Genomic DNA, 26,699 nt, shown 5'->3' on the forward strand with positions numbered 1-26,699 from the left:
GAGGTTCTATCTTCCAGGTGTTCTATCCTACTGGATATGCTTTCTATGGGTTCTTAATTTGGTTTATTGTTTCCTTCATGTCAAGGATCTGTTTGGTTTTTTTTTTTCAATATCTCTAACACTTTATTGAAATGATCTTTTGCTTCCTGTATTTGCTCTTTTAACTGTCGATTGGTGCGATCATTCAATGCCTGCATTTGCTCTTTCATCTCATCATTCAGTGCTTCCATTTGCTCTTTCATCTCATCGTTTGCTTCCCTGATCATTTTAATTATGTACATTCTGAACTTCTTTTCTGTCATTTCTTCTGCCATGCTGTCATTGGGTTTTATTGATGTAACATCTAGATTTGTTTGCGGCATTTTCTTTCCTTGTTTTCTCATATTGTTCAGGTATCAGTGGACCGCTGAGATATTGCAGATTTCCTCCACCGAATGACAATGTTCCTGAAGATTTCTATATATCCCCTCTTAGCCTTCAGTAGGCTGAAGTCTTGGACGAAGTTGATAATGCGGTGCTCCACAAGGAAGCTGCCTCTCTAGGAGTGGTGGCCTTCGGGTGGGGTATATTCCCTGCTAGTGGGCAGAGGTGCCTCCACTTGTTGACCAATGGTCATCCAAAGGGAAACTAGTCTGTGGGCTGAGGCAAGGCCTGTTTGGGCCTTTGTCTCTGGTTTTACCGTCCTTGTGGGGAAACCTCACCCGGCAGGGAAGACTCACGTGGTAGGGAGGTCTCGCTGGTCAGTTTCCCTCCTAGAGGTTCCCCTCAATTTACAGCTACCGCCTGGGTTGGGCTGCCTTCCTCTGCAAAGTTCCCAGGGGCCCGGCCCTACCTCCTGGGCCTGGGAGCCTCACCCTTCGCAGATGAATCTCCTTAGGCTGCCTCTCCTCAGAGAATCTGCCCGCAGTCCTGGAACCTTCGCTCCGCCCCTAAGCGTGTCTCTGTGCGGCTCTTCCACCAAGAAGCATCCTAGGTCCTGGGACCCTGCTCTGCGCTTAATCGCCTGGCTATACGGCCCCTCCTGTGAGCAGCCACCTGGAGCCCCGTACAATCTCTCTGAGTCCCAGAGACCCGCCGCATGCCTCTTCCTCCAGACAGCCACCCGGTGTTCCCATGCGGTCGGTCACTAGGAGTCCAAGCAACTCACTGCGTGCCTCCTCCTCCCGCCAACCACCCGTAGCCCTGGGCAGTCACTCCGAGTCCAAGTGACCCACCCCATTCCTCCTCCTCCTCCTCCTCCAGGTAACCCCCCAGGTGTTCAGGAGCGGTCACTCTGAGTCACTCTGAATCCACGTGACCTGCTGCACGCCTCCTCCGGGCAGCCGCCCGGAGCTCTGGTGTGGCCACTTGAGACCAAGCGACCCACCGTGCTCCTCCTCCAGGCAGCCACCCGGTGTTGAGGAGTGGTCGCTTTGAGTCCAAACAACTCACCAATGGCCTCCTCCTCTGAGCAGCCGCCTGGAGCTCTAATGCAGTCACTGCAAGTTCAAACGACCTGCCGCGCTCCTCCTCCTCCTCCTCCTACTCCTCCGGGCAGGCCCCGGTGTTCAGAAGCGGTCGCTCTGAGTCCAAACAGCTCACCACGCAGCTCCTCCTCTGGCAACCGCCTGTAGCTCTGGTACAGTCACTCTGAATCCAAGCGGCCACGCTCCTCCTCCTCCTCCTCCTCCTTCCCCTCCTCCTCCTCAGGGCAGGCCCTGGTGTTCAGAAGTGGTCGCTGAGTCCAAACAGCTCGCCATGCAGCTCCTCCTCTGGCAATCGCCTGTAGCTCTGGTATAGTCACTCCGAATCCAAGCGACCACACTCCTCCTCCCCCTCCTCTGGGCAGGTCCCCGGTGTTCAGGAGTGGTCACTCTGAGTCCACACAGCTCTCCTCGCCGCTCCTCCTCTGGGCCGCCGCCCGGAGCCCCAGTGGTGGCTCCGAGTCCCAGCGCTGTGCTGAGCGGCCTCCTCTATGACGCTCCCAGTTGTCCGAGTTCACTGCTCCAGCGGGGGAAAGGGTGTCTCGCCGGGCAGCTCTACTTCACAAAGTTCCCTGCATTCCGGGACTACTGCCCCATCCGGGACGCCTCCCCAATGGGAGAGACTCACCCGGCTGCTTTGAGTCGGTCCCAAGTCTCTCAATATCTCCTCTTTTGAATCCTGAGTCCTGGAGCAACATGAAATGCAGCCACCCTTTAGGCCGCCCATCTTGAAACTCCCGAAAATGGCTTCTTAAATGAGATTACCAATAACCTTTTTTTCCAATTTTCAAAATGTATTCATTTTAGTGTTATGGTTATATTTTTAAAAACATCCATGATAACAAAAGGGAGTTGAGGGAGATAAAGAAATAGATTAGTTTAGAAGAGATTAGATAAAAGTACTAAAAGGAGGCATAAGTGGAATATTTATTTAAACTAAATTTAGTCTCCTCTGATCCACCTGCTTCCACCAACACTCAATTTTCCTTTATTTCTTAATCTCTAAATGCCAGGTCTTACCTGTTGTACTCTGTTCAGAGCACTCTCCCTCTTCCTGTTCACTTAGGTCTCAGAATAAGATTTCCCCGATGTAGTCTTCCTGACCTATCAAAGTATGGGTTCCCTTGCACCTGCAGACTTGAATTTCTCTTGTTGTATTAATAACAACAAACTATACTTGTTAGTATCTGTCTTCTCCACTAACTCTGTGCTCTACAAAGCCAAGGGCCACATCTACCTTATTTCTTGGCAATATCCCCCAAAGACCAACACAAGCAGCAGTACACATGTAGGGAGAGGCTCATTAAGTATCCTTTTATATTAAAATAAAAACATAATCATTATTTATTCAAAGTCATAATTCTCTTCCTTAAAATTTGTTATAAAGTCACATTTAAACACAATGACTCTTCAATTATTTTAATTATAGTATCATATATCTGAAAGTTGTCTATGCATTTGAATTTATCTTTTGCAATATTCCAAGTAAATTTTCTAGCTTTCTCTATACCCTGCAATTATCAAACTTTTAACAGTCACAACTGTAAATGGAAAGTATCCTGGTACTGCATATTAAAATCTAATATGACCCATAAATCTCTGAAACCCATTGAGATTCAGTCTTGTTAGGTTCATTTATTCTACTGCAATCTCAATTTTTTATTCTAATGCAATCTCAAATTATATGAGATTGCAATTAATTTATTATTATAAAACAATTATATTCAACACCACTACAATTTACACCTTCATAGTATTTGTTCACTAGCACCCTGAAATCTTGGCCAACATAATTCAAACAGAAATTCTGCTAAAAGGGATCTCTTGATAAAATCCAAATTTCTCCTTTTAAGATCTCATATTCTCTTGCATAAGTTTTGTTCTTATGTGAGAGATTTGAATCCCGTTTCAATTAAAGAAGAAATGGGAATTTTTTCGATTAAAGAGCTAACTGGGAAAGGAATCTAAAGATCACCAAACTGTATTCTTTCTCTTCAAGATAGGCTTCCTGACAGAATGCCCCCAAACCAGGCACGTTAGGTCAGATTCCCTTACAGGAGCTGTCAGACAACACTTATCGGAGCAATACTGTATAAAAGGACAGGTTTGTGTTGTTCAAAAAAATCAATATTATGAAAGATAAAGATCTGAGAAGTTGTTCTGGATTAGAGAGACTGAAGAGACTTAACAATCAAATCCAATACATGAATAACACTAGGCTGGATCTTGTACTGTGTTAGCACAAAAGGACTGGGCTGGACACAAACTTCACAGATCATCTCAGCCTTTTATTCAGGAATGAAGTTTCATGCAGGAACAGGGTGGGCAGGAATAGGGTGACACCGCTGGACCCACCTTCCTAATGGAAAATGAGCTGCCCAACAAAGAAAGAGACTGGGCTTATACAGGTTATACTAAGAGGTGGCTTAATTAATGAGCATGTCAGCTTGGGCACTCAGGAATTTGGGGTCTGTTTTACTGGGTAAAATGGGGTCAGTGGTCAGTGTCTGGGATTTATCTTACTGGACCAGATGGAGGGCCTGAGGTCAGTGGTTGGTATCTGGAAAGGATTTGTTTAGGGAAGGATCAATGTTTTGGCCTTTTCCCAGAGAGTGCCTTACTAGGTTTGATGGACACCTCCTCCCCAGGGTTTGTTTTATCACTGGGAAAGAATGTATTGGGAAAGGATCAATGCTTTCAATGTATGGTTTTCTTTCTCACTCCCTTTCCCCAGGCCTCACTATTTTGGGGTTTGTCATTTTCCATATCTAATATACTGAAGATGCCATAAGGAAAACTTGGGGGAAACTGTCAACATTGGAATAAGGCTATATATTAAGATAAACAATCTATGTGATTACTTTGCTACATTACAGAACTACATTCTAAAGAACAAATAGGAAAAGGAGCATGATATAGGCAACCTACTCTTAAATGGTTCAAAAATAAATGATACATATTTTAAAACATATTTTCAGAAATAAAAAATTTTAATAAATAATCTGATTTATAAATGGACACAATAACTTTATTTTATTGATTTATTTTTATGTGATGCTGAGAATCGAACCCAGTGCCTCAGAACTCTACCACCGAGCTACAACTCCAGTCCCAGAAACAAAATTTAAAAATAAAAAATTGAGCCTACTTAAAAAGTTAAGTTGGACTGGTTGGTAAATAGGTAGATGCTAGAATTTCACCTGCTAAGAAGAAATACACACTAATGAAAGAAAAAAATAAGAAGGACAACAATGGGGATCTAGAACACAATTCAGCACTGAGCTGGAAAAGTCTATTTTTTTCAGTTAGAATAAAACCTCTGATGACAAAGAACATTAACATTTTATTTTAGGGGAAAATCACTCCAATTTTTATATAAATCAAACATTTTAAAGAAAATTTTTTTTAGGTGCAGAGATACTTCTTTTCTATTACAGAATCATTTGAAAACCAAATTCCTTTTAACAAAGTAAGTTTGAGTTCCCCACATATCTAGTACATAATATACCTATAGGTTCATATAGGTACACCATGCCCATTAAAAGATAAATTAAAAAAAAAAAAAAACAGGGCTGGGGAGGTAGCTCAGTGGTACAGCACATGCCTAGCATGTTCAATTGTCAGTATCATATATAAATATATAAATAAACAAATAAGAGTGGCACTATTTCTCCTAAGTATGGTAACTTGGCAATGGAAAAGCACCTTTTCTTTTCCAAAGGAGAGACTTCAATAGCAATGAAGATGTCCCCTTAGCAGCAAGAAAACCTTCTTTATATACATTCCAGATTATTTTTACCATAGGAAACAAGATTTTTTTATAATAAAGCATACCAGTGGAATATATCTAACTGGTCATACTATAATGATCTGAACCAATCACTTAGCAGGAACATTTATGCATGGAACAAATTCAAGCAGGTCTGACAATTAAATTCAAAATTTGTTGTACCATAATTGTCCCATGTAAACAAGTTTACAATGCTCTTCCAACACTATAGAAACTATTTCCTCCTCTCTAAATTCAAAACACCTTTCACATCACCTACATCTGCCTATCATATACAACAAAAAGTTATTACCTAAGGAAAATACACAAGATAAAAATTTAATATATGTATATATACAATGTAAAAATTTAATATACATATTTGATTTATGAGTCTCAAGTTATAATCAAGCAAACATATTCTCCTCATCTTGCATTTATTAGAACATTACAAGGTTAACTAGTGAAGAGATCAAACATAATGCTTTTCTGTACAGTATCAAAACCTGTACTAACAGCCTATAAATTCCATTTCTAGTCCACTCTTCTACAATCAAAGACACTGTGACTCCAAATGACCCATAATTTAATACAAATATTAATGAGTATCAGTGTCTGACTATAATCTTTTATATTTCATTGTTTATCCTTTAGCATCTGAGAGCTTCAAATGTGTGAGAGGGAACTTCACCTGATGCAACTCCAACGTAACTAGGTCATGCCAACAGAAGTCAGTTTCTGAACTCGGGAAAAAAAAATAGTACTCTACCACCACCATCTCTGAACATGAATAAAATGGAACCCATATAAGCAGTTTTAATTTTACTTGACATCATAATGCCTGGACCACCATCATGATAAAAACACAGCATTTATGGGGCCGGGCTGTGGCTCAGTGGTAGAATGCTTGCCCCACATGTGCAGGACACTCGGTTCAAACCTCAGCACCACACAAAAATAAATAAAGATATTGTGTCTGTCTACAACTAAAAATATATATTTTTAATTTTAAATACATAAATAAATAAAAAGGGCTAGGAATGTGACTCAGTGGTTAAGCACCGTTGGGTTCAATCCACAGTATTAAAAAAAAAAAAAAAAAAAAAGACTAAGAAGAAGTGAGGGGAGGGAGGAAAGACATTAAACAATGAGTAAAGCTGGTGGGTAAGGAAGGTCCCATTAAAGAAGTCAAGCCACTTGCTCTACATAACACAGCTAGTTAGCACCAAAGTCAACATTCCAAACCAGGACTCTAGGACTCTGGGAACTGGAAGAGGAATGCCAAAACTGACTGCTCCCCGGACAGAATTTTAAGAGTTCCCTTAAGAATTGAGTGTTTGTTACCCTGCAGAATTGTCATCTTGCTATAGTGATATATGCACACCCATATTTATAGTTGCACAATTCACAATAGCCAAACTATTATACCAGTCTAGGTGTCCATCAATGGATGAATGGATAAAGAAAATGGGGTATATATATACAACAGACTTTTATTCAGCCACAAAGAAAAATGAAAGTATGGCATTTACAAGGAAAACAGATGGAACTAGAAGGCATTATGTTAAGTGAAACAAGTCACACTCAGAAAGTTAAGGGTCATATGTTTTCCCTCATATGCTAAAGCTAGAGGAAAAAGGAAAACAAAGGTCAGGGTGGATCTCCTAAAAATCAAAGGGAGATCAGGAAAAGGACAAAGGGTGGAAGGTAGGTAGTGAGGGGGAAAATGTTGGAGAGTGATACTGGCCAAACTATATTGTTATATTGTGTGCATGTACAAATATGTAACAATAAATCCCATCACTATGTGCAACTATAATGCACCAATTTAAAAATATGGGGAAAAAAGAATAGAGTATCTGAAGATTATTTTTAAGTCATTTGGCATATACCGGTTTGTACTAAACAAAAAAAAAATTAGTTTGCAGGCACAGTGGTACACACCTGTAATCCCAGCAGCTCTGGAGGCTGAGACAGCAGGATCAAGAGTTCAAAGCTGGCCTCAGCAACTGCAAGGCGCTAAGCAACGCAGTGAGACCCTGTCTCTAAATAAAATACAAAAAGGGCTGGGGATGTGGCTCAGTGGTTAAATACCCCTGGGATCAATTCCCAGCAACCCCCCCACAAAATTTTTTTAAGTTGATTTATATATCAAATTTATATATATTATGCAACATACTGTAGATCTAAAAAATAATTTTAATGTCAGGCCTACAGAAACTTGGTAAATATAGCTTTTAAGCAATAATATAACCAACAGCAGTAAATAGTTTAAAATTTTAAGATTTCACTAATAAAATTAATTTTAGATGTTCTTTGTTTATACCATTGTAGTAATTTATATTTATGCTAAAAATCTAAAAGATTCATTTTTTTTCACACAAAAAACTTTAATCACAAATTAATTTCTCTTAAATGGTGCCCACTTGAGTATGTGTATATGTGGTTGGGGAGAGAAAGAGAGGAATGGATACAGTGTAAAAAATAGGTAAATCTGGGCAAAACATATATGGAAATTTTGTATACTCTTTACAATTTTTGTTGTATGCTTTAAAAAGTATCAAAAGAAAAAGATACAAAATATACAAGCCAACACTTTAAAATTTTTGAAATACTATAACAATAAATTCTATAATACTACATTAAAGTCATATGAACTTCTCACAGTACTAACCAAGAACTACTCACGTTTCTACAGCAAGTAGTCAAACAGAAAACAAATTAGTTAATAGCAAAGTATATTTCATTTTAAATGGTCAGTAGTAACACAAAGAAGTGCATTTTTAAACTAAGAAATTGTTTGCATACATTTTCTGAGAAGCATTTTTGGCTGGCATTCTTTATCATCTTACCTACTTCGGTTTATTGCTGCCACAGATCTGACAAGTTATACACAGTGATTGCTATACACTCTATCTGTCCCCCGCCTGCTAAATGCCAGTACAATCCCCTGGTAACTGTCAACCAGAAAGTCTCCAAACATTTACTAAGTCCTCTCCTATACTAAGAGTCACTGATTATTCAGTATAAGAATCCCTGAAGCCAGGCACCATGGTGCACACCTGCAATCCCAGAGACTCAGGAGGTTGAGGCAGGAGGATCACAAGTTTAAGGTCAGCCTCAGCAATTTAACAAGGTCCTAAACAACTCAGTGAGACCCTGTCTCAAAATAAAAAATAAAGAGGACAGGACTGGGGATGTGGCTCAGAGGTAAAACAACCCTGTTTTCAATCACCAGTACCAAAAAAAAAAAAAAAAAAAAAAAAACTTCACATTACAATTTTCATGCTCTAAAATTAATAAAAAGGGCCAGGCAGAGTGGTGTACACCTATAATTCTAGTGACTCAAGAGACTGAGGCAGGAGGAATGCAAGTTCAAAGCCAGCCTCAGCAACTTAATGAGGCCCTAAGCAACTCAGTTGAGACTCTGTCACAAAATAAAAAATATAAAGGGCTGGGAATGTGAAGATTGGTGATAAAGCACCTCTGGGTTAAATCCCTAGTACCACAACAAAAATAAAAACATATATACACATATGGATTATTTATCGTACTCTTTGTAAAGGGATTCTTTTCAAGATCTCATTAAATGATAGACACATGAGAATTTAAAATACAATTCAACTAAAATTTTCTTTAACTTCTACCCATCTTCTGAGGTACAAAGCTATTCTATTAAACAGAATACATATCTTAATATATCTTAATAGGCTATGTTCTAGACACAATTTTTAGCCATACTTAGTAAAAATCTATTACTTCTTGCATATTTTTTTATTTACTATGACTAGAAGAATCCTTAACCACAACTGAGGAATTTAGTAATCTATTCAATTATTAATAAGATTATCTGCTCTAACAAATGCTAAAGCAAATTGTTCTTCACTTCAGCATGAACTTAGTCCATTGCTCCAATAAATGGAGAATGTGTTTGTCAGCTTTTCATCACTTTGATGAAAATACCTGACCTGAACAACTTAGAGAAGGAAAAATTATTTTCGCTCATGGTTTCAGAGATGCAGTCCATGGTCAGCCAACTCTATCACTTTGCACCTGAGGGTAAACAACTTCATGGAGGAAGAGCATGATAAAGGAAGGTTACTCTCCTCATGACCTCCAGGAAGCAGAGAAAGCAAGAAACACCAAGGAGCCAAGGACATAATAAAATCCTCAAAGGCATGCCTCCAGTGACCTACTTCCTTCAGCCACACTCCACCTGCCAAAAGTTACCATACAGTAGTCCATTCAAATTATTAATCCATCAAATGGATTAATCTGTGGATTAGGTTACAGCTCTTTTAATCTGATCATTTCACAGCTGAACTTTCCTGCACTAACACATGAACTTTTCAAGGGACACCTCATATCCAAACCATAACAATGAAAATCTCTACCCCTATCCTACTAGAAAAAAATACATTACACCCAAATTATACACTGCCATTCCTTTTCCTCAGCTGGATGGAAAGTATCTCATATCCAGAAGGAACCTCAAAAAACTCATTCCATATTTTAGGTCAAAGGACAGGATCAAACACAGTTGCAACAGATACACTCCTAGAGTGCCCAGTCAGAAGAGAACTGACATCCCAAAAGACGCAGGAAACATGTCATATAATTAATGACAAAGGAAAATTTTCCTAAAGGAAGTGAAATAAAATATAGTACAGATTAAATCTTCAGTTAGAAATAAATACGTTTTTACCTAAAACTTTTTTTAAAAAATATATTCCACCAGATAATCATTTTGTATGACACTCCCTTTTTTTAAATTTATCTTTATTGTAAACAAATGGGATACATGTTGTTTGTTTGTACATGGAGTAACAGCATACCATTTGCGTAATCATACATTTACATAGGGTAATGATGTTTGATTCATTCTGTTATTTTTTCCTTCCCCCTATCCCTCCCACCTCTCTTTTCCCTCTATACAGTCCCTCCTTCCTCCATTCTTGCCCGCCTCCCACCCCCCATTATGTGTCATCATCCGCTTATCAGTGAGATCATTCGTCCTTTGGATTTTTGAGATTGGCTTATCTCACTTAGCATGATAGTCTCCAACTGCATCCATTTGCCTGCAAATGCCATAATTTTATTATTCTTTATAGCTGAGTAATATTCCATTGTGTGTGTGTGTGTATGTGTATGTGTATGTGTGTGTGTGTATGTATGTATATATATATATATATATATATATATATATATATATATATATACCACAGTTTCTTTATCCATTCATCAATTGAAGGACATCTAGGTTGGTTCCACAGTCTGGCTATTGTGAATTGAGCAGCTATGAACATTGATGTGGCTGTATCTCTGTAGTAAGCTGATTTTAACTCCTTTGGTATAGGCCGAGGAGTGGGATAGCTGGGTCAAATGGTGGGTCCATTCCAAGTTTTCTAAGGAATCTCCACACTGCTTTCCAGAGTGGCTGCACTAATTTGCAGCCCCACCAGCAATATATGAGTGTACCTTTTTCCCCACATCCTCTCCAACACCTATTGTTGCTTGTGTTCTTGATAATCGCCATTCTAATTGGGGTGAGATGAAATCTTAGTGTAGTTTTGATTTGCATTTCTCTTATTACTAAAGATAGTGAACATTTTTTCATATGTTTGTTGATTGCCTGTAGATCTTCTTCTGTGAAGCGTCTGTTCATATCCTTAGCCCATTTGTTGATTGGATTATTTGTATTCTTGGTGTAGAGTTTTTGAGTTCTTTATATATTCTGGAAATTAGTGCTCTATCTGAAGGATGAGTAGCAAAGATATTCTCCCACTCGTAGGCTCTCTCTTCACATTGCTGATAGTTTCCTTTGCTGAGAGAAAGCTATTTAGTTTGAATGTATCCCAGTTATTGATTCTTGCTTTTATTTCTTGTTCTATGAGAGTCCTGTTAAGGAAGTCTGATCCTAAGCCAACAAGGTGAAGATTTGGACCTACTTTTTCTTCTATAAGATGCAGGGTCTCTGGTCTGATTTCAAGGTCCTTGATCCATTGTGAGTTGAGTTTTGTTCAGGGTGAGAGATAGGGGTTTAGTTTCATTCTGTTGCATATGGATTTCCAGTTTTCCCAGCACCATTTGTTGAAGAGGCTATCTTTTCTCCATTGCATATTTTTGGCCCCTTTGTCTAGTATGAGAAAATTGTATTTATTTGGGTTTGTGTCCGTGTTCTCTATTCTGTACCATTGATCTACCTGTCTATTGTGGTGCCAATACCATGCCCTTTTTGTTACTATTGCTTTGTAGTATAGTTGAAGTTCTGGTATTGCGATACCCCATTTCATTCTTCCTGCTAAGGATTGCTTTAGCTATTCTGGGTTTCTTATTCTTCCAGATGAATTTCATGATTGCTTGCTCTATTTCTGTAAGGTAGGTCATTGGGATTTTAATTGGAATTGCATTGAATGTGTATAGCACTTTTGGTAGTATGGCCATTTTGACAATATTAATTCTGCCCATCCAAGAACATGGGAGATATTTCCATCTTCTAAGGTCTTCCTCAATTTCTTTCTTCAATGTTTTGTAGTTTTCATTGTACAGATCTTTTACCTCTTTGGTTAGATTGATTCCCAAGTATTTTATTATTTTTCAGGCTATTGCAAATGGAGTTGTTTTCCTCATTACCCTTTCAGCTGTTAGGTTGCTTGCATATAAAAATGCTTTAGATTTATGCGGGTTGATTTTACAGCCTGCTATTTTGCTGAATGCATTGATGAGGTCTAGAAGTTTTCTGGAGGAGGTTTTTGGATCCTCTAAATATAGAATCATGTCATCAGCAAATAGTGACAACTTAAGTTCCTCTTTTCCTATTCGTATCCCTTTAATTTCTTTGCTCTACCTAGAGTTTCAAGGACAATGTTGAAGAGAAGTGGTGAAAGAGGACATCCCTGTCTTGTTCCCGTTTTTAAAGGAAATGGTTTCAGTTTTTCTCTATTAAGAATGATGTTGGCCATGGGCTTAGCATAAATAGCCTTTACAATGTTCAGGTATGTTCCTACTATCCCTATTTTTTCTAGTGTTTTCAGCATGAAGCGGTATTGTATTTTGTTGAACGCTTTTTCTGTGTCAATTGAAATAACCATATGATTCTTATCCTTAAGTCTATTGACATGATGGATTATGTTTATTGATTTACGAATGTTAAACCATCCTTGCATTCCAGGGATGAACCCCACTTGATCGTGGTGCACAATTTTCTTAATATGTCTTTGGATACAGTTTGTCAATATTTTGTTAAGGATCTTTGCATCTATATTCATCAAGGATATTGGTCTAAAATTTTCTTTCCTTGATGTGTCTTTGCCTGGTTCGGGTATGAGGGTGATATTAGCTTCATAGAATGAGTTCGGTAGGATACCCTCCTTTTCTATTTCCTGGAATACTTTGAGAAGTATTGGAATGAGTTCCTCTTTGAAGGTCTTGTAGAACTCGGCTGAGAATCCGTCTGGTCCTGGGCTTTTCTTGGATGGTAGGTTTTTAATGGCTTCTTCTATTTCATTGCTTGATATTGATCTGTTTAAATTGTGTATGTCCTCCTGGTTCAGTTTGGGAAGAGCTTATGTCTCTAGAAATTTGTCAATGTCTTCGATAGTTTCTATTTTGTTGGAATACAGATTTTCAAAGTAGTTTCTCATTACGTTCTGTATCTCAGTGGTGTCTGTCGTGGTATTTCCTTTTCCATCATGAATTTTAGTGATTTGAGTTTTCTCTCTCCTTCTCTTTGTTAGTGTGGCTAAGGGTTTGTCTATTTTGTTTACTTTCTCAAAGAACCAACTTTTTGTTTTGTCAATTTTTTGAATTGTTTCTTTTGTTTCAATTTCATTGATTTCAGCTCTTATTTTAATTATTTCCTGTCTTCTACTATTTTTGCTGTTATTCTGTTCTTTTTCTAGGGCTTTGAGCTTATGACTGCCTTTTACACAAATGTTTCTTGTTATAAAATCCATTAAAGATCTAACACATCGATTTCAAATTATAGACACAATTCAAGTGTAACAATCATTTCAATTTTGGCACCATTTGGTAAAACAAAATGAACAAATTAAAGTTAAATATTGCAAAATACGTAAATACAGAAAAACAAGAACAATTTAAGTACTGAAAATCAAGACTTTTATGGATTGTAATCAATTTAAAAATCCACAATGAAATTTACAGCATTCTAAAGCATCATATAATACATTTTCCATGTAAAAAGTATTCAGCCTCAGAATCTGACAGAATATATATCAGGATAAAAGCTGAAAAACATCATGAAGCATTTAACACATTCTTTACACCTTATAGTTGATGTACCCCAACTACTATGCCAAGACCATGTCAGGTGGGTGGAAAAACTAACCCCTCAGCTCTCTCAGGGCAAAATTAGGTATGCTCAGCAGCCTGGTCTGAGCTGTCAAAACCGCTTGCCTCCAACTTTGATTTTTATGTCCCATGTACAATGATTACCACGTGCTACGTCTTTCAAGATATGGAAAGGGCTGGGAAATCCTGTAGAGATAAATCTACCCACACACAGTAGTATCCAATTTTTATTTTAATCTCTAGAGAAATATTTTTTAAATGTTACTTAACTCATCGTTCTTAACTAAATAGGATTAAAAATTCTAAACTTTGCTGGGCATGGTGGCGCACGCCTATAATTCCAGTGGCTCAAATGTTCAAAGCCAGCCTCAGCAATTGAGCAAGGTCCTAAGCAACTCAGCAAGACCCTGTATTTAAATAAAACACAAAAAGGACTGGGGATGTGGCTCAGTGGTTAAGTGTCCCTGGGTTCAATCTCCAGTACCAAAAAAAAAAAATCTAAACTTTAATGACCTATATTCCCATGCTTTTATAAATTTTTTTTCAAAAACAGGACTTCTGATATACTCAATTCCCACTTTTTGGAGGATTTACAACTTCTAGAAATTTCAACAGAAGGCAGGTCACTACAATACCCCCTAACCTATCATTACAGTGATGAACTCAAGAAGAATTTCTTTTTCTAGAGAAAATCGTCAAATAGGCAAGAAGAAGAAATGTAATTCAGTTTGATTCACAGGGTGCTTAAAAAGAAAGTGAAATCTAAGAACAAAGCTAGGAAAGGCAAACACTGCCTATGTGACCTGCCTTACAACTAACAAAAACATCCATTTGTCAGATTAATTTTTCTAGAAATGAAATCCTATTAAGTCATCCCCATAACTAAAATCCCTTAACACTCTGTAAACCCTACATGATGAAGTCTGAGCTTCCCAGACTGGAAGTGACCTGGAGCCTGACTTCCTCTCTCCCAGCCTTCTTTCTCAATCTCCCTCCCCATCTCTATTCTCCAGAATGTTCAACTACTTAGTATTGCCTCAGTGAAGTCAAACCTTCAAGCCTTTCTCACACTGCTCCATCTACCTGGAATGCTTTATCTGCTCTACCCTCTTCACACACGCTATTTTCATGGGAATGGCTCAAATTTCATCTAAAAATACTAATACACAAATAGCGACCATGTACTAAAGACATTACTTAAGTAACATACAAAGATGTACAATATTTATTTAGTATCTCAGTGCCAGGAATAGTGTTTGCCCTCAAGGAGTGTACAGATTAGAAAAAGATAAGAAAGCAGACAGTAGATGATTTTAATACAGAATGACAGGTATCACATGAGAAGAGAGGAGAGCTGTGGAAAAAAAGTACAATGGGCTCATCTAGCGCGTGAAGTGGTACAGGAACCACAGGGAAGAGTTCTAAACTAGGAAGCCAAGCAGAAGTTGATTTTTTTAAAAAAATCTTAAATGTGAAGTTTTGGTATTGTCAATACCAATGTTTAGATCACAATGGTGTTATTCACTCCTTGCAGCTCCTCCTTTATAACAAATACACAGAAACAAATATTTTAACAAATAAAATATAAAAATAAGTCAGTAAAATGACATAGCCATGCCCCCCAAAATATGTTAAATCTCTCTGGATCAGAAATCTAACAGGAACACAAAGTGTGAAACACACTGAAGCCAATCTGGGCTACAGAGCAGGAAAAAGCAGCAGGAAGTCTGACCCTGTGGGGTAACTGTAAATAAAAGTGTTCCATATAAAGCAGGCACTTAGCTTAAAACTAGGGACTGGGGTGGCACTGTTCCTAGACTATAAAACAGACTGAAAAAGGCTTTTGCTAACTTTGCTGAAGCTACCACTTATAGGAAGCTGCTGACCTAATGCCAGCTGACTCAGTGACTACATCTGTGATGTCCCCAATGTCACCAGGGGCCAGGGCTCTATCTACTAACACAGACCTGATACTGATCTTGGAACTCCAAAGCCAGGCAGAGACAACTACAAATTTGTTAAGAGCAGCAGGGAAAAATCACAGAGAGGAGACACTGGACAGAGGGAAAATAAATAAATAAATATAACAGAATAAGCCTGCAAAATTACAGAACATGATAAAATCACCAATAATATCAACAACAACAAAAAATTCACTGCAGACAAAATTGTTGTTATCAAATGATCTAAAAATGACTTTAAACATATAAAAAATTCACAGTTAAAAGAATAACAAAAGAATGAAACAATTAAAAAATAAGCAGAACTGAAAAAGAAATCGTAGGCATAAAAAAGAACCAATTAAAAATATTCCTAGTGAGACAAAAACCATTGTCACTTTAAAATAAAACATGTAACACTATTAGGTACCTAACAAGCCATCTGCCTTCAACCTCACAGGAATCCAATTATTTAATGGACAAGACACTGTGTCCAATTCTGAATTCAAAATTAAAAACAAAGAATACCTATCCTCAAAACACTCACATCTGCAACAGATGCTACCAAAACCCTAACATTACAAATTAGAAGAAATTTTGGTTTTCCAAAAATGTGTTTTTTAAATTAAAATGCTTGCTGCATCTGCTTGAATTTTCATGAACTCACCGCCATCTTCACTAAGTTAGTACTTTACATTAGGTAAGCATTTTCACAAAATTTCATGAATGGAACTGAAATAAAAACTGTTTCTTTCCTAATCTGTATTTGAATGCATCTACCCTTGTTTATTCAGATTATACTACTGAAAAGCCTTGAAAATCAAACACCACTTCTTGCAATATTTTTGGTAGAAAAATTCAGATTTCACATTAACAAAAACTTAATTTTATCAACTACCAAATTAATTACACTGATCCAAGAAAAGTTGCCTCTAATTCATATTAAGGTAAATAAAATCAATATAAATAATATGCCAAAAATTAACCTCTCTAACATTATATTCCAATAAGGAATTGTTCATTACATCTCAGTTTCCATAACCAGAAAATCTACACTTTGAAACTGCCCTAGGGTCCCAGTTAGGATAAAATTTCAATTCTTCCTCACCCCCTAAAAGAAAACAGTTAACGCAAAACAATAAAAACCCGTTCTGTTCACAAGCAGAAGTGGTCAGAAAATATTACATACATACCATCTTCTTAAAACCGAGAAGAAAAATCTATATCAAATCTGTTTAAATCCAGGATAGCCTTGATTCCTTATTCCATCAAACACACTGATAGAGATATTTTTATTTTGTTTTGTCTTAAATATATTAACCCATGTTACCCAATGTTTAATTTCCACAATAAAACCTCTCTTAATTATGGCCAATGTCAATATTCCCTACTCATATTTCTAAAGATTCATTTTCCAATAGCTAGTCAATAGAAATTTTCAAATGATAAAACTAAATCAGCCAAGAAGCTAATGACACAAATTTCCTCATCACATCTAACTTCTTAGAATAAATCAAACATCAAAAAGTATCTCCTTGTTTTAATAGAGACAAGCATACAGTATTGGGAGGAACCAGATTATTCAATCTGGAAGAACAGACATAATTTCAATTCATCTAGTAACATAATTTTTTATTTTTTTAAAGAATAATACTGCAAATGCTCCTGAGACTGCTGAAATGAATCAAAGAAGCACACTTACTCATGACTGGAAATGTTTCTGTGTGTTGTCCCAATCAGATACTAAACCAAAATCTGCTGTCCAAGGTTTCTCAGAGGAATACATGTCCTATTCTGGAAACAAAAGAGAAAGGAATGGTATTTTCGAAAGGTCAATATTTAAAATAAGGTTTTCTGAAAGGAAATGAATAATTTCATTTCAAAAAATTTTCTATTTCCAGAAGAATCCCTTGTTACATCAATCTTTTAAATTCACATTTCCCTTTTTGTGAAACAAATTACTTCACAAATAAATAATACGTATAGAATAACTACCACTTAGAAGCTCATTAACAAGTGTCCTTTTTCTTTAGTACTAGAAACATTCCCAGCTAAGTCAGTCATAGAAAAAAAGCACTCTGTCTAGAGTAAAAATAGAACGCCCAGCTTGCTCAATCTATTCTGATTGCATATAAATGATTTATATAAGTCCTCAAATAAAGATCGCCAAAGTTATGGCTACAGACTTTCTCCAGTAATGGCCATTTTCCTCATTATAAAGGTAAAATGGGTTCATTGTAATAACAATAATATTAAAAAAGGAATAACAGCAAAGTACAAAACAAATTCACTACAATACCCCTGACATTTATTTACCCAATCATGAGTTCACATTCCCTTTCAAAGTACATTTTCTAAGTTATTTTAAAAATACTTACTTGATAATACTTGATAAACACTAAAAGTTTGTATTTAATTCTTTTCACTCAAATATAACATACAGTATCATCTTGTATTAGTATTAATACAAACTTAATTTTCCCTAAGATTTACATTATAAATCTTCCTCTCTTTATTAACATATTCATAAATGAAACACTATACCAATGCTATATCTAAACATAACCATGGATGCACAAATGTCTGCCTAAATCTAATACATATATAATTCCACAGATAAGATCAATTCCAATACAAAATTCACAACTGAGTACCTCATGTGCACCTTCATAAACCAGTGAGCTATTTCTTGCAATCACAAAAAATAATAGTTTCTTAATATCTAAATCAATTAAGAAAACAGCATACTTAGGCCCTCTGCTTTGAATCAAAATAATACTTTTTGAAGAAATAATTCTCTCCCCATCTATATACTTACTCATTCTATGTAATAATATACATGAGAAGTACACAGTTACAAAATGAAAAACGACTGCATGAGCATTTATACGTACAGCATGGTTCAGCCACTGTAATTAGCAAAGGCATATAATCATACTTCTGCCATATAATCACCTCATCCCTAACCTACATGCTTTCTTCTTTATCTGTGCACTTGTAAATGATTTTCAGATAACCCAATTACCCCAAAGGAAATGAAAAGTTGTATGGAAAATCTAAAACAACATACAATCGACGTGTTAGTTTTAGAATACGTGATGAAGGTTTCTCACAATAGATATACTTTCTTAATGGTACTTGATTAAGTCTGATTTGTCTTCTCTCCTCAAAAACTATGAAGTGGAGCTGACCTGGAGCATGCTAAATGATGACAAGGAAAGGCAGTCCTACCTTACAAATACACAATATAGATGAGACATTCACAAATGACCCAAGTGTCCACTTATATTTATATATGCAGTCAAGTCTCTTTGCCCAGGTACTTTCTTCTTGTTCATTTTATATCAAAAAAAATGTTTTTATCTTAAATTTAAAATTCCTAAATGGTAACATCAAAGTACCTTGCACTACATAATGTCCCCTCCCTGCCCATAACCATAAGAAGCCAAATAAATATTTTTTCAAGGATTTAAATTCTTAAAACATCAAGTTTTATCAGTACTAAAAACGCTATCCTCAGAAACATCAGGATAATAAAATTTTAAACACCATATTTATAAACTTAAATGTGAAGTAACAAATGCACACAAGTCTTATAGTTTAAAAATATGCATGTGTGAGAATTAATGTAAAATGTCATGGGGCTGTTCTTAGAAACATTTATAAGTGACATAAGCAAAGACACTAGTTCAAGATTCTTTACACTAATAGCAGCTTTAAAATATAGATCCCATTACCTACTTTCATAATAGGTAGTCTACCAATTATTTTAAGAAACAAGGCAGGTAAGTAGCACAGGAGTAGCACAGATTCCCTTTTTCCTCACTAAACGCTACCACTGGATCTCCTCACTCAATGCTACCTCTGGATATACTAAGAAGAAAAGAAAACTTACTTTCTGATTTGAACCCCTTCCAACCTATCCGAGACAGGAAAAGTAATGTGTCTTAAATCCGCAATATCGAATAGGAGGTATATTGGGATTTTTCTACAAAATGCAGCCTTAAATCTCATTTTCAGGCACTTTGGCTTTGGGGGGGGCGGTGTCTTGTTGGAATGTGGAAGGAACTGACTACACAGTTCTCAGAGGAGGCCACAGGAGTTGAGTTTGCCTGCACCATGAGAAATGTACACCAGGTGGCTGCTATCCCAGAATAATTAGATACCTGGCCCATAACTGAAGCCAACCCACTGCTTACAGCCAAACCCCAAAAACCCAATCAAGCTCATGAGAGATTACATACCGGTGAGCTACAAATAAATGTCTGTTATGTGCCACTGAAATTTTGCTGTTGTTACACAGCATTATTGTATCCAAAGATGACTAATACAGAGAATAAACACACTAACTTTAAATGAAAATTGACTAAATTTTTAAGTTAAAAAGCCTATATTTAAAAATCTAGCCATACACTTTTCATAAGAAACATACCTAAATTAGGAGGACAACAGAGACTGGGAAAAAAAAACATTAAAAATGTACATTAAGGGGTTGTGGTTGTGGCTCAGTGGTAGAGCCCTCACCTGGCACATGTAAGGCACCGGGTGTGATCATCAGGACCACATAAAAATAAACAAACATAATAAAGGTATTGTGTCCATCTACAACTAAAAAAAAATTTTTAAATGTATATTAAGAAAATGCTAACCAAGAGAAAGATGTAACTACAGAAACTCTTTCACATCTGTGCTAAGATCTATATTGACCAATACTCACAGCAATGCTGTTTATAATAGCAAAACACTGGAAAACGTACTTTCTGATGTGCACCCCTCCCAACTCATACAAAACAGAAAAAGTAATGTGTCCTAAATTCACAGTGTCACATAGGAAGGCATATTGGGATTTTTCTGCACAATGTGGCCTTTAATCTCATTTTCATCTATTTTGGCTTGGGGGGCCACATATCTTGCTGGAATGTGGAAGGAACTGACTTCATCAGCAAAAGGGTGAATAATTATGCCATCTTTATACAATTAAGTATTATGAAGCACTGAAATGAATGAACCAAAAGTATGTGTATCAATAAATAAATCTCACAAATATTATTGGTACACACTTGTCTTTACTAGATTTATTATATATACACATACATACATAAACACCTACAATGGCATAATTATATCAATGGCACAATGATGTTTATATGATGTCATAAAATACATGAAGCTAACAATAGTTTGTTTAGGGACATACACATATACATTGTACTATAAAGAGAAACAACAGAACACTAGACCTCACTTTCAGGCTGACAGTTTCCCCAAGTCAGGAATAAGATAAAAGTAGGGAGAGGTCATCCAGCAAGAAACTGGATGGAGGGACAGGGTGGACATCACTATGCAATATGTGGTATGTTATGCAATATGTTACATGTAGTCTTAAAACATCAAGAGTTTTCTTTGGATAGTATGTTACATATAGATGTTTGTATGGGTGTCATATTTTACAGTATTTTAATATGAAAAAAAAAATTTCCAACAAAATTCAGAAAGGAAATTATTATAAATAAAAGTAACATCATTACCCTAGGTACCTGTATGATCACATGAATGGTATGACTCTACAACACGTAAAACCAGAGAAATGAAAAGTTGTGCTCCATTCGCGTACAATGAATTGAAATGCATTCTGCTATCATGTATAACTAATCAGAACAAATAAAAATTTTTCACTTAAAAAAGGTAAAAAAAAAAAAAAAAGGAACATAAATATGTGTAACCACATGTATAAAGAAGTTAAATGCAGTTACATTCTTTAAGCCATAATTAACAGGCAGAAACAGTTGAAGTGACTCATTTATTCCTTAAAAGACAAATATAAGTGATATTTGTTCTACCACAGTAGAACAGTTCTACCACAAATTGCAAGACAGTCTTTCTGTGAAGAGATTTATGATTATACATTATCCATATGTAAAAAGCACTGGCTACCCACAAAGTTGCATTATTTATACTATAAGATCTCAGCTGACCATTGAAGCTTCTGATCTCACCTTCACAAGCTGTACAAAACTAGCTTATTTTCTAGTAGAAATTCCCAGGGCCTATTCCTCTAAATTGCTATTTGTTGAACTGTCATTCCCTTCCCCTGAGTTCCAAAAACACAATCATGAAAAAATTCCTTCACTGTAGTATTATTTGTAACAGGAAAAAAAATGATAAGCTTCAATGTCCAGTAACAGGTCGAACTGAATTGTTCATTCATTTACATATAATAGACTCCTTCACATTCATTAAAAATGTCTCAAAGAAACTTAATGACAGCAAGTAAATGAACACTCTGAGATGGGCTTTACACAATTTTATCAGAGTCAGCCAGAAAGAAGTATCAAAAATGATAGGTCGTCCAAATTAAACTGATTTCCTAAAAGATTTATATATAAACCAGTACTTAAATGACAGATACTTACTTAATATGCATTCAATAAACATTCACTAAGCAGCCCTCAGGAGCAAGACATTTTCCAGGCACAGCAAACATAGACATGAACAAAAGAAAGACCCTACGCTCATGGAAGTTACAGGATGGTAATTCTAGTACCTTCCTTTATTAACTCCCATTCATAGTTCATTAGTTCCACTATGTATGTCAGGACAGATTCTCAGGTAATATCTTCTCATTCTAGATAAAAAGAAATAACTTCAGTTAATACTAGTCATTATTCATGAACATAGAAGGTCTCACCATTCTTTCACAATATTCTTGGACTTACTATAAACAATGCCTTTGCTACAATTTATATCCCCTAAAACACAATGCTAAATTCCCACAGCTTGAAGTACTTAAGTACAGCAAATCGCCTGTCACTGCTAGAGCGAAAAGTTAGTTTATCCTACTCACTAAATCAACAAAATACTTCCTGCTAGTAAGATCAAAAAATGAGATAGGCCTAAAAGCAAAATGAAAAAATAGTTTGATTTCTTTGGTTTGTTTACATGTGTACGTTTATGAAGCATTTGATAAAAATGAGACTAAATTTCCCTTTCACAGGTAGAATTTAAGTTTCCAAAAAAGACTTAACAAATAGTTTTGCCAAATTCTAATAGTTTTACCAAACTCTAACAGCTTTACGTTGGCATTTAGGGAAACAAATGTTCCTTCTAAGTCTTTCTTTCTTACTTCAGTTACAGATTGTCAGAACCTTCAAAGGCAGCTTATGGTGCTACATTAGCCTATGTACTTGATACATCATATCACTACCGTACATAATGCTTTAGCTCTACAGATGAAAGTTAAAATGAAGGGTACACTACACTATCTCTGGTTTCCAGGAGCCTGACATCATATTAAAAGCTGGTTAAAACTCCAGACATCAATATAATAATGAGTATTATAGAAGACATACCATAAGAGAAAAGAAAAAAGTAGATAATTCATTCTAAGCCCTATCTTCAAGGAATTTATATCAAACACCAGAATGTATTCATCCATTCACCTAATAAATGTTAATTGAGTTCTACAATTTGCAAAAATTGCTCAACTGACTTGTGATAAAACAAGACAAACTTGATCCCAGCCATCTTGCAGCTAACAGAACATATTCAGGACAAAAGTACTAAAGAAAACTGGACTGAAGGGGTTGTCAAGGGCTCCTGCTCATTCAAAAGCCTCGTCCTGAATGAAAACGAGTATTTGTAAGTAAATGGTTGTAATACATAGAGCTGAAGTGAGAATGTCAATAAAACTGGAATTCAGCAAGATGGAGCAAGACATGGAGAGACTGTGAACCTCACAAGGAAATCACTCAACATATGAAAAGTTCTAGATGCAAATATATTACAGCTCTGCCATTAACCAGCTAGAAGAATTTAGATCAAGTTACTTTAGTTTCCTTAGATTCCGTTTCTTTATTTGTAAAGTCAGTTAAAATTTCCACCCTGGCCAGCACAGTGGTACATGCCTGTAATTCCAGCAGCTCGGGAGGCTGAGGCAGAAGGATCACAAATTCAAAGCCAGCCCCAGCAAAAGTGAGATGCTAAGCAACTCAATGACACCCTCTCTCTAAATAAAATACAAAATAGGGTTGGGGATGTGGCTCAGTGGTCGAGTGCCCCTGAGTTCAATCCCCAGTCAAAAAAAAAAAAATTTCCAACATGCCTACCACTCAGGATCGTCATGGGATTATGCATGAAAAATGCTCTGGTAATTGACACATGTATAAATACTGATCCATTTTTGTCTCATTAAAAAAATAAGTGAGTTGAAGCAATTTTTTTAAGTTCTCTTTCTAGCACTATATTATATAAGACTTTAAAAATAATTTTAATTAATTGGGCAACTAAGGAAGATTCTAATTTATCATAAGTAGAATCAACCAATAAACCATTATAGTAAACCAGGTATGAGCTAAAATAAATTGGTCTAAAATGTTATGTTGAAATCATCACCACCACCATCATCATCATCATCATGGGGCAGATTCATCTGACACTTGAAAGAAAGTCAGGGTGACTATTAAGAGTGACGTGGTCAAAGGGAGCCCTAAGTTTGTGGGGAAACTCTAGATGGTAATACTCAGAGATAAGGAGTCAATTCTCCTGGAAAGAAAGTGTTTTTGTAATAGAAATATATTTCCCAAGCAAGTCTGATGAATGAACTCAAAATTCAAACTGATAATAAAGCACTGGATCACAAACAACAATGATATTGGGATGTCAAAGGGATAAGACTCAATACCTCCAAAAGGTAATTTCTAAAACAAATTTCAGAAATTTCTCTTCGGCAATTAATGTCAAATCTTAGCACTCATCTGAATGCATATTCTAAAATGCTGCTTTAAAGATTAGCCTACCACTTCCTAATCTGACCCTTCTACCTAGTCCCTGTTTTCCAATAACCAAGTATCTGGCTGTGAAAGTAAAACATGAACACATGAAAGTTATATAAAAGACAAGATAAGGGAGGGAGGTGACTTTCCAAAAAAGATACACCAGATATATAAACTAAGCTGCTTAAAGACCAAGGAGCTGGAGAGAGATACACACACACTTACACACACACTACAGTTCTACATTATTAAAAATATCAGGGAAATAAGTTGGCACAATACTTAGCAAATAGTTTGCTAAGTAACTAAAACTAAATATATGTCTACCTATTACTCAACAATTCCATTCCTAGGGATATATCCAAAAGGAAGGAGTTCATAAATACATCAAAATGCATACATGAATATTCAGAGCAACTTTATTATAGGAGTCAAAAATTAAGAACAACCCAAATGTCTATTAAAAGTAGAAATGATAAATAAATGGTGATAAATTCATGTATTAGACAACTACTAGGGCTGAATACATTTTCCAATAATGGTCACTATGATATTTCTGGTCCTACATGCTCCTCCAGAATTTGCCTGCCCCCATCAAGAAGCAGAGCCCACTTCTGTGTTCAAAGGGTAGATGTGTAACTGCCTTGAAGAATATTATGCAAAGTAATAGCACATAAGCTCCAAGGCTAAGTAATAAAAGGCAACAGAGTTTCTGTCTGCTCATATGTCTCTCCCCTACTCCCTCTTCAGCTCTGCTCCCTTCTCCCTTAGAATCCAGTCACAATGCTCAAGTTGTGAACAAGCTCAGTCCATATTATGAGGCCACACTATCCCATCATCAACCACCAGAGGTGTAAGCAAAGCCTTTAGACAGTACTAGACTTCACCTTCAAGAAGTCGAAGCTGAAACTCAATGAAGCAGAGACAAGCTGCCCAAACTGCAGACTTGTAAAGAAAGCAAAGGTTGCCATTGTTTTAAGTCACTGAGTTTTGAAGCAATGTTTTAGACAGCCACAGTAACTAGAATAAGTATTGAGCAATAAAACCAAACATTCACGGATATAAACAACAATATAGTTGAAATTCACTGATGCAATAATACAATGCTGAATGAAAGAGTATAGACTGTATGATAACATTTTATGAAAAATTAGAGCGGCAAGACTAATCTACAGTGAGAGAAACTTCTATTGTGACTTGAAGCAAGAGAACTGATTGGGACAGTTTGTTTTTCTAGTGTGCCCAAAAATGTCCCATATATTTAACTAAGTATAATTACACAGTGAATTACATTTATAAAAATTCTTCTGAATATACACTTAAAATTAGTGCACATTACTCTATGTACATTTTGTTTTTTTTTTTTTTTTTTAAGGAGGGAGAAGGCCAAACAACTAACAAGACAATGAGGAATGACCAACCACAATCCAAGAAAGAACTTGAATCCAGAAAGGAAAGCATGGCACCCTGGGAAATGTTTGCTAATCTAAACAGGTTCATGGGAGGCTAAATTGGACTGAGTCATCCTTGAAGGCTAGAAAGACAAAAGATACATGAAGGAGCCATCCTTTGCTTTGGAATAAGCAAAAACTGAATCCCAAAAGGAAGGATGGCTTGAAAGTAAACTAAACCATTCTTTGCAGGGCACTCAAAAAAAAAAAATCTCAATTTAGACAAAGGTGATTCCAAGCGACTGGCAAAAAACAATGGAAAAATTCTTACCTAAATCTATAATTACTTCTAGAAATATTTTTTCAAATACAATGGCCAACACTCATTCAAAGACAAGCAGGCATACAAGGAGATCAGACTCCTTGAGGAAAAAAAAAAAAAAAAAAAACAGAGAGAGACAGACCACAAGGAAAAAAGCCCTCAGGACTCTGGGATACAGTTACCATGTTTATTCTGTCCAAAGAGATATACAAAGCTTGAAAATGTTTGATAGGGAATAAAAACTATAAAAAGTGGCACAGTGTATCTGAAAACTGAAATTCTATAAATGGAAAACACAATAACTAAAATCTTACAGAGATTTAAGAACAGATTCAATATAGATGAACACTAACTTGGTAAGGTGGAAGACAGGCCAAAAAGAAAACTTCAGAATAAAAAAAGAAATTTAAGGATGAAAACATAATGAAAGGCAAAATACACAGAGGATGCAGTGAGAAGATCTAATATTATATAATTGAGTCTCAGAAAGATTAAGGAAGAGAAACCCAATATTTGAGGAGCTGATGGTTTAGAACTTTCCAAAAGTGATGGAAAACATCAAGTCATAGCATCAAAATGTTTTACATATCACAAGTAAGAACAGCGCAAGAGGAAAAGGAAGACAGGGAAAAAAAAAAAAAAAAAGGAAGGAGGAAGAAGGGAAGGATAGAGAGAAGGAATCATATGAAGTCCAAAGGTAAAAGGAAAATTTTAAAAACAGATGGAAAAA

The 26,699-nt window shown here is 36.3% G+C and overlaps 1 protein-coding gene across 5 annotated transcripts in view; it reads right to left on the reverse strand.

The window, feature by feature from the left end:
* USP6NL (USP6 N-terminal like) overlaps positions 1-26,699 on the reverse strand; it is a 150,814-nt gene that overhangs the window by 118,874 nt on the left and 5,241 nt on the right. For 2 of the 5 annotated variants that reach the window (XM_079106205.1, XM_079106204.1), the window contains exon 2: positions 17,188-17,279. The exons of 2 other annotated variants lie outside the window; for them this stretch is intronic. In XM_079106205.1, the coding sequence (XP_078962331.1) occupies positions 17,188-17,191 (4 nt within the window). In that variant the 5' untranslated portion in view covers positions 17,192-17,279. Of the gene's footprint in view, positions 1-17,187; positions 17,280-21,995; positions 26,016-26,699 lie in introns of those variants that run through there. One more of the 5 variants, XM_079106206.1, reaches the window with a different exon arrangement.

The sequence above is a fragment of the Sciurus vulgaris genome (genome assembly GCF_902686455.1).
Source record: "Sciurus vulgaris genome assembly, chromosome: 12".
Lineage (NCBI taxonomy): Eukaryota > Metazoa > Chordata > Mammalia > Rodentia > Sciuridae > Sciurus > Sciurus vulgaris.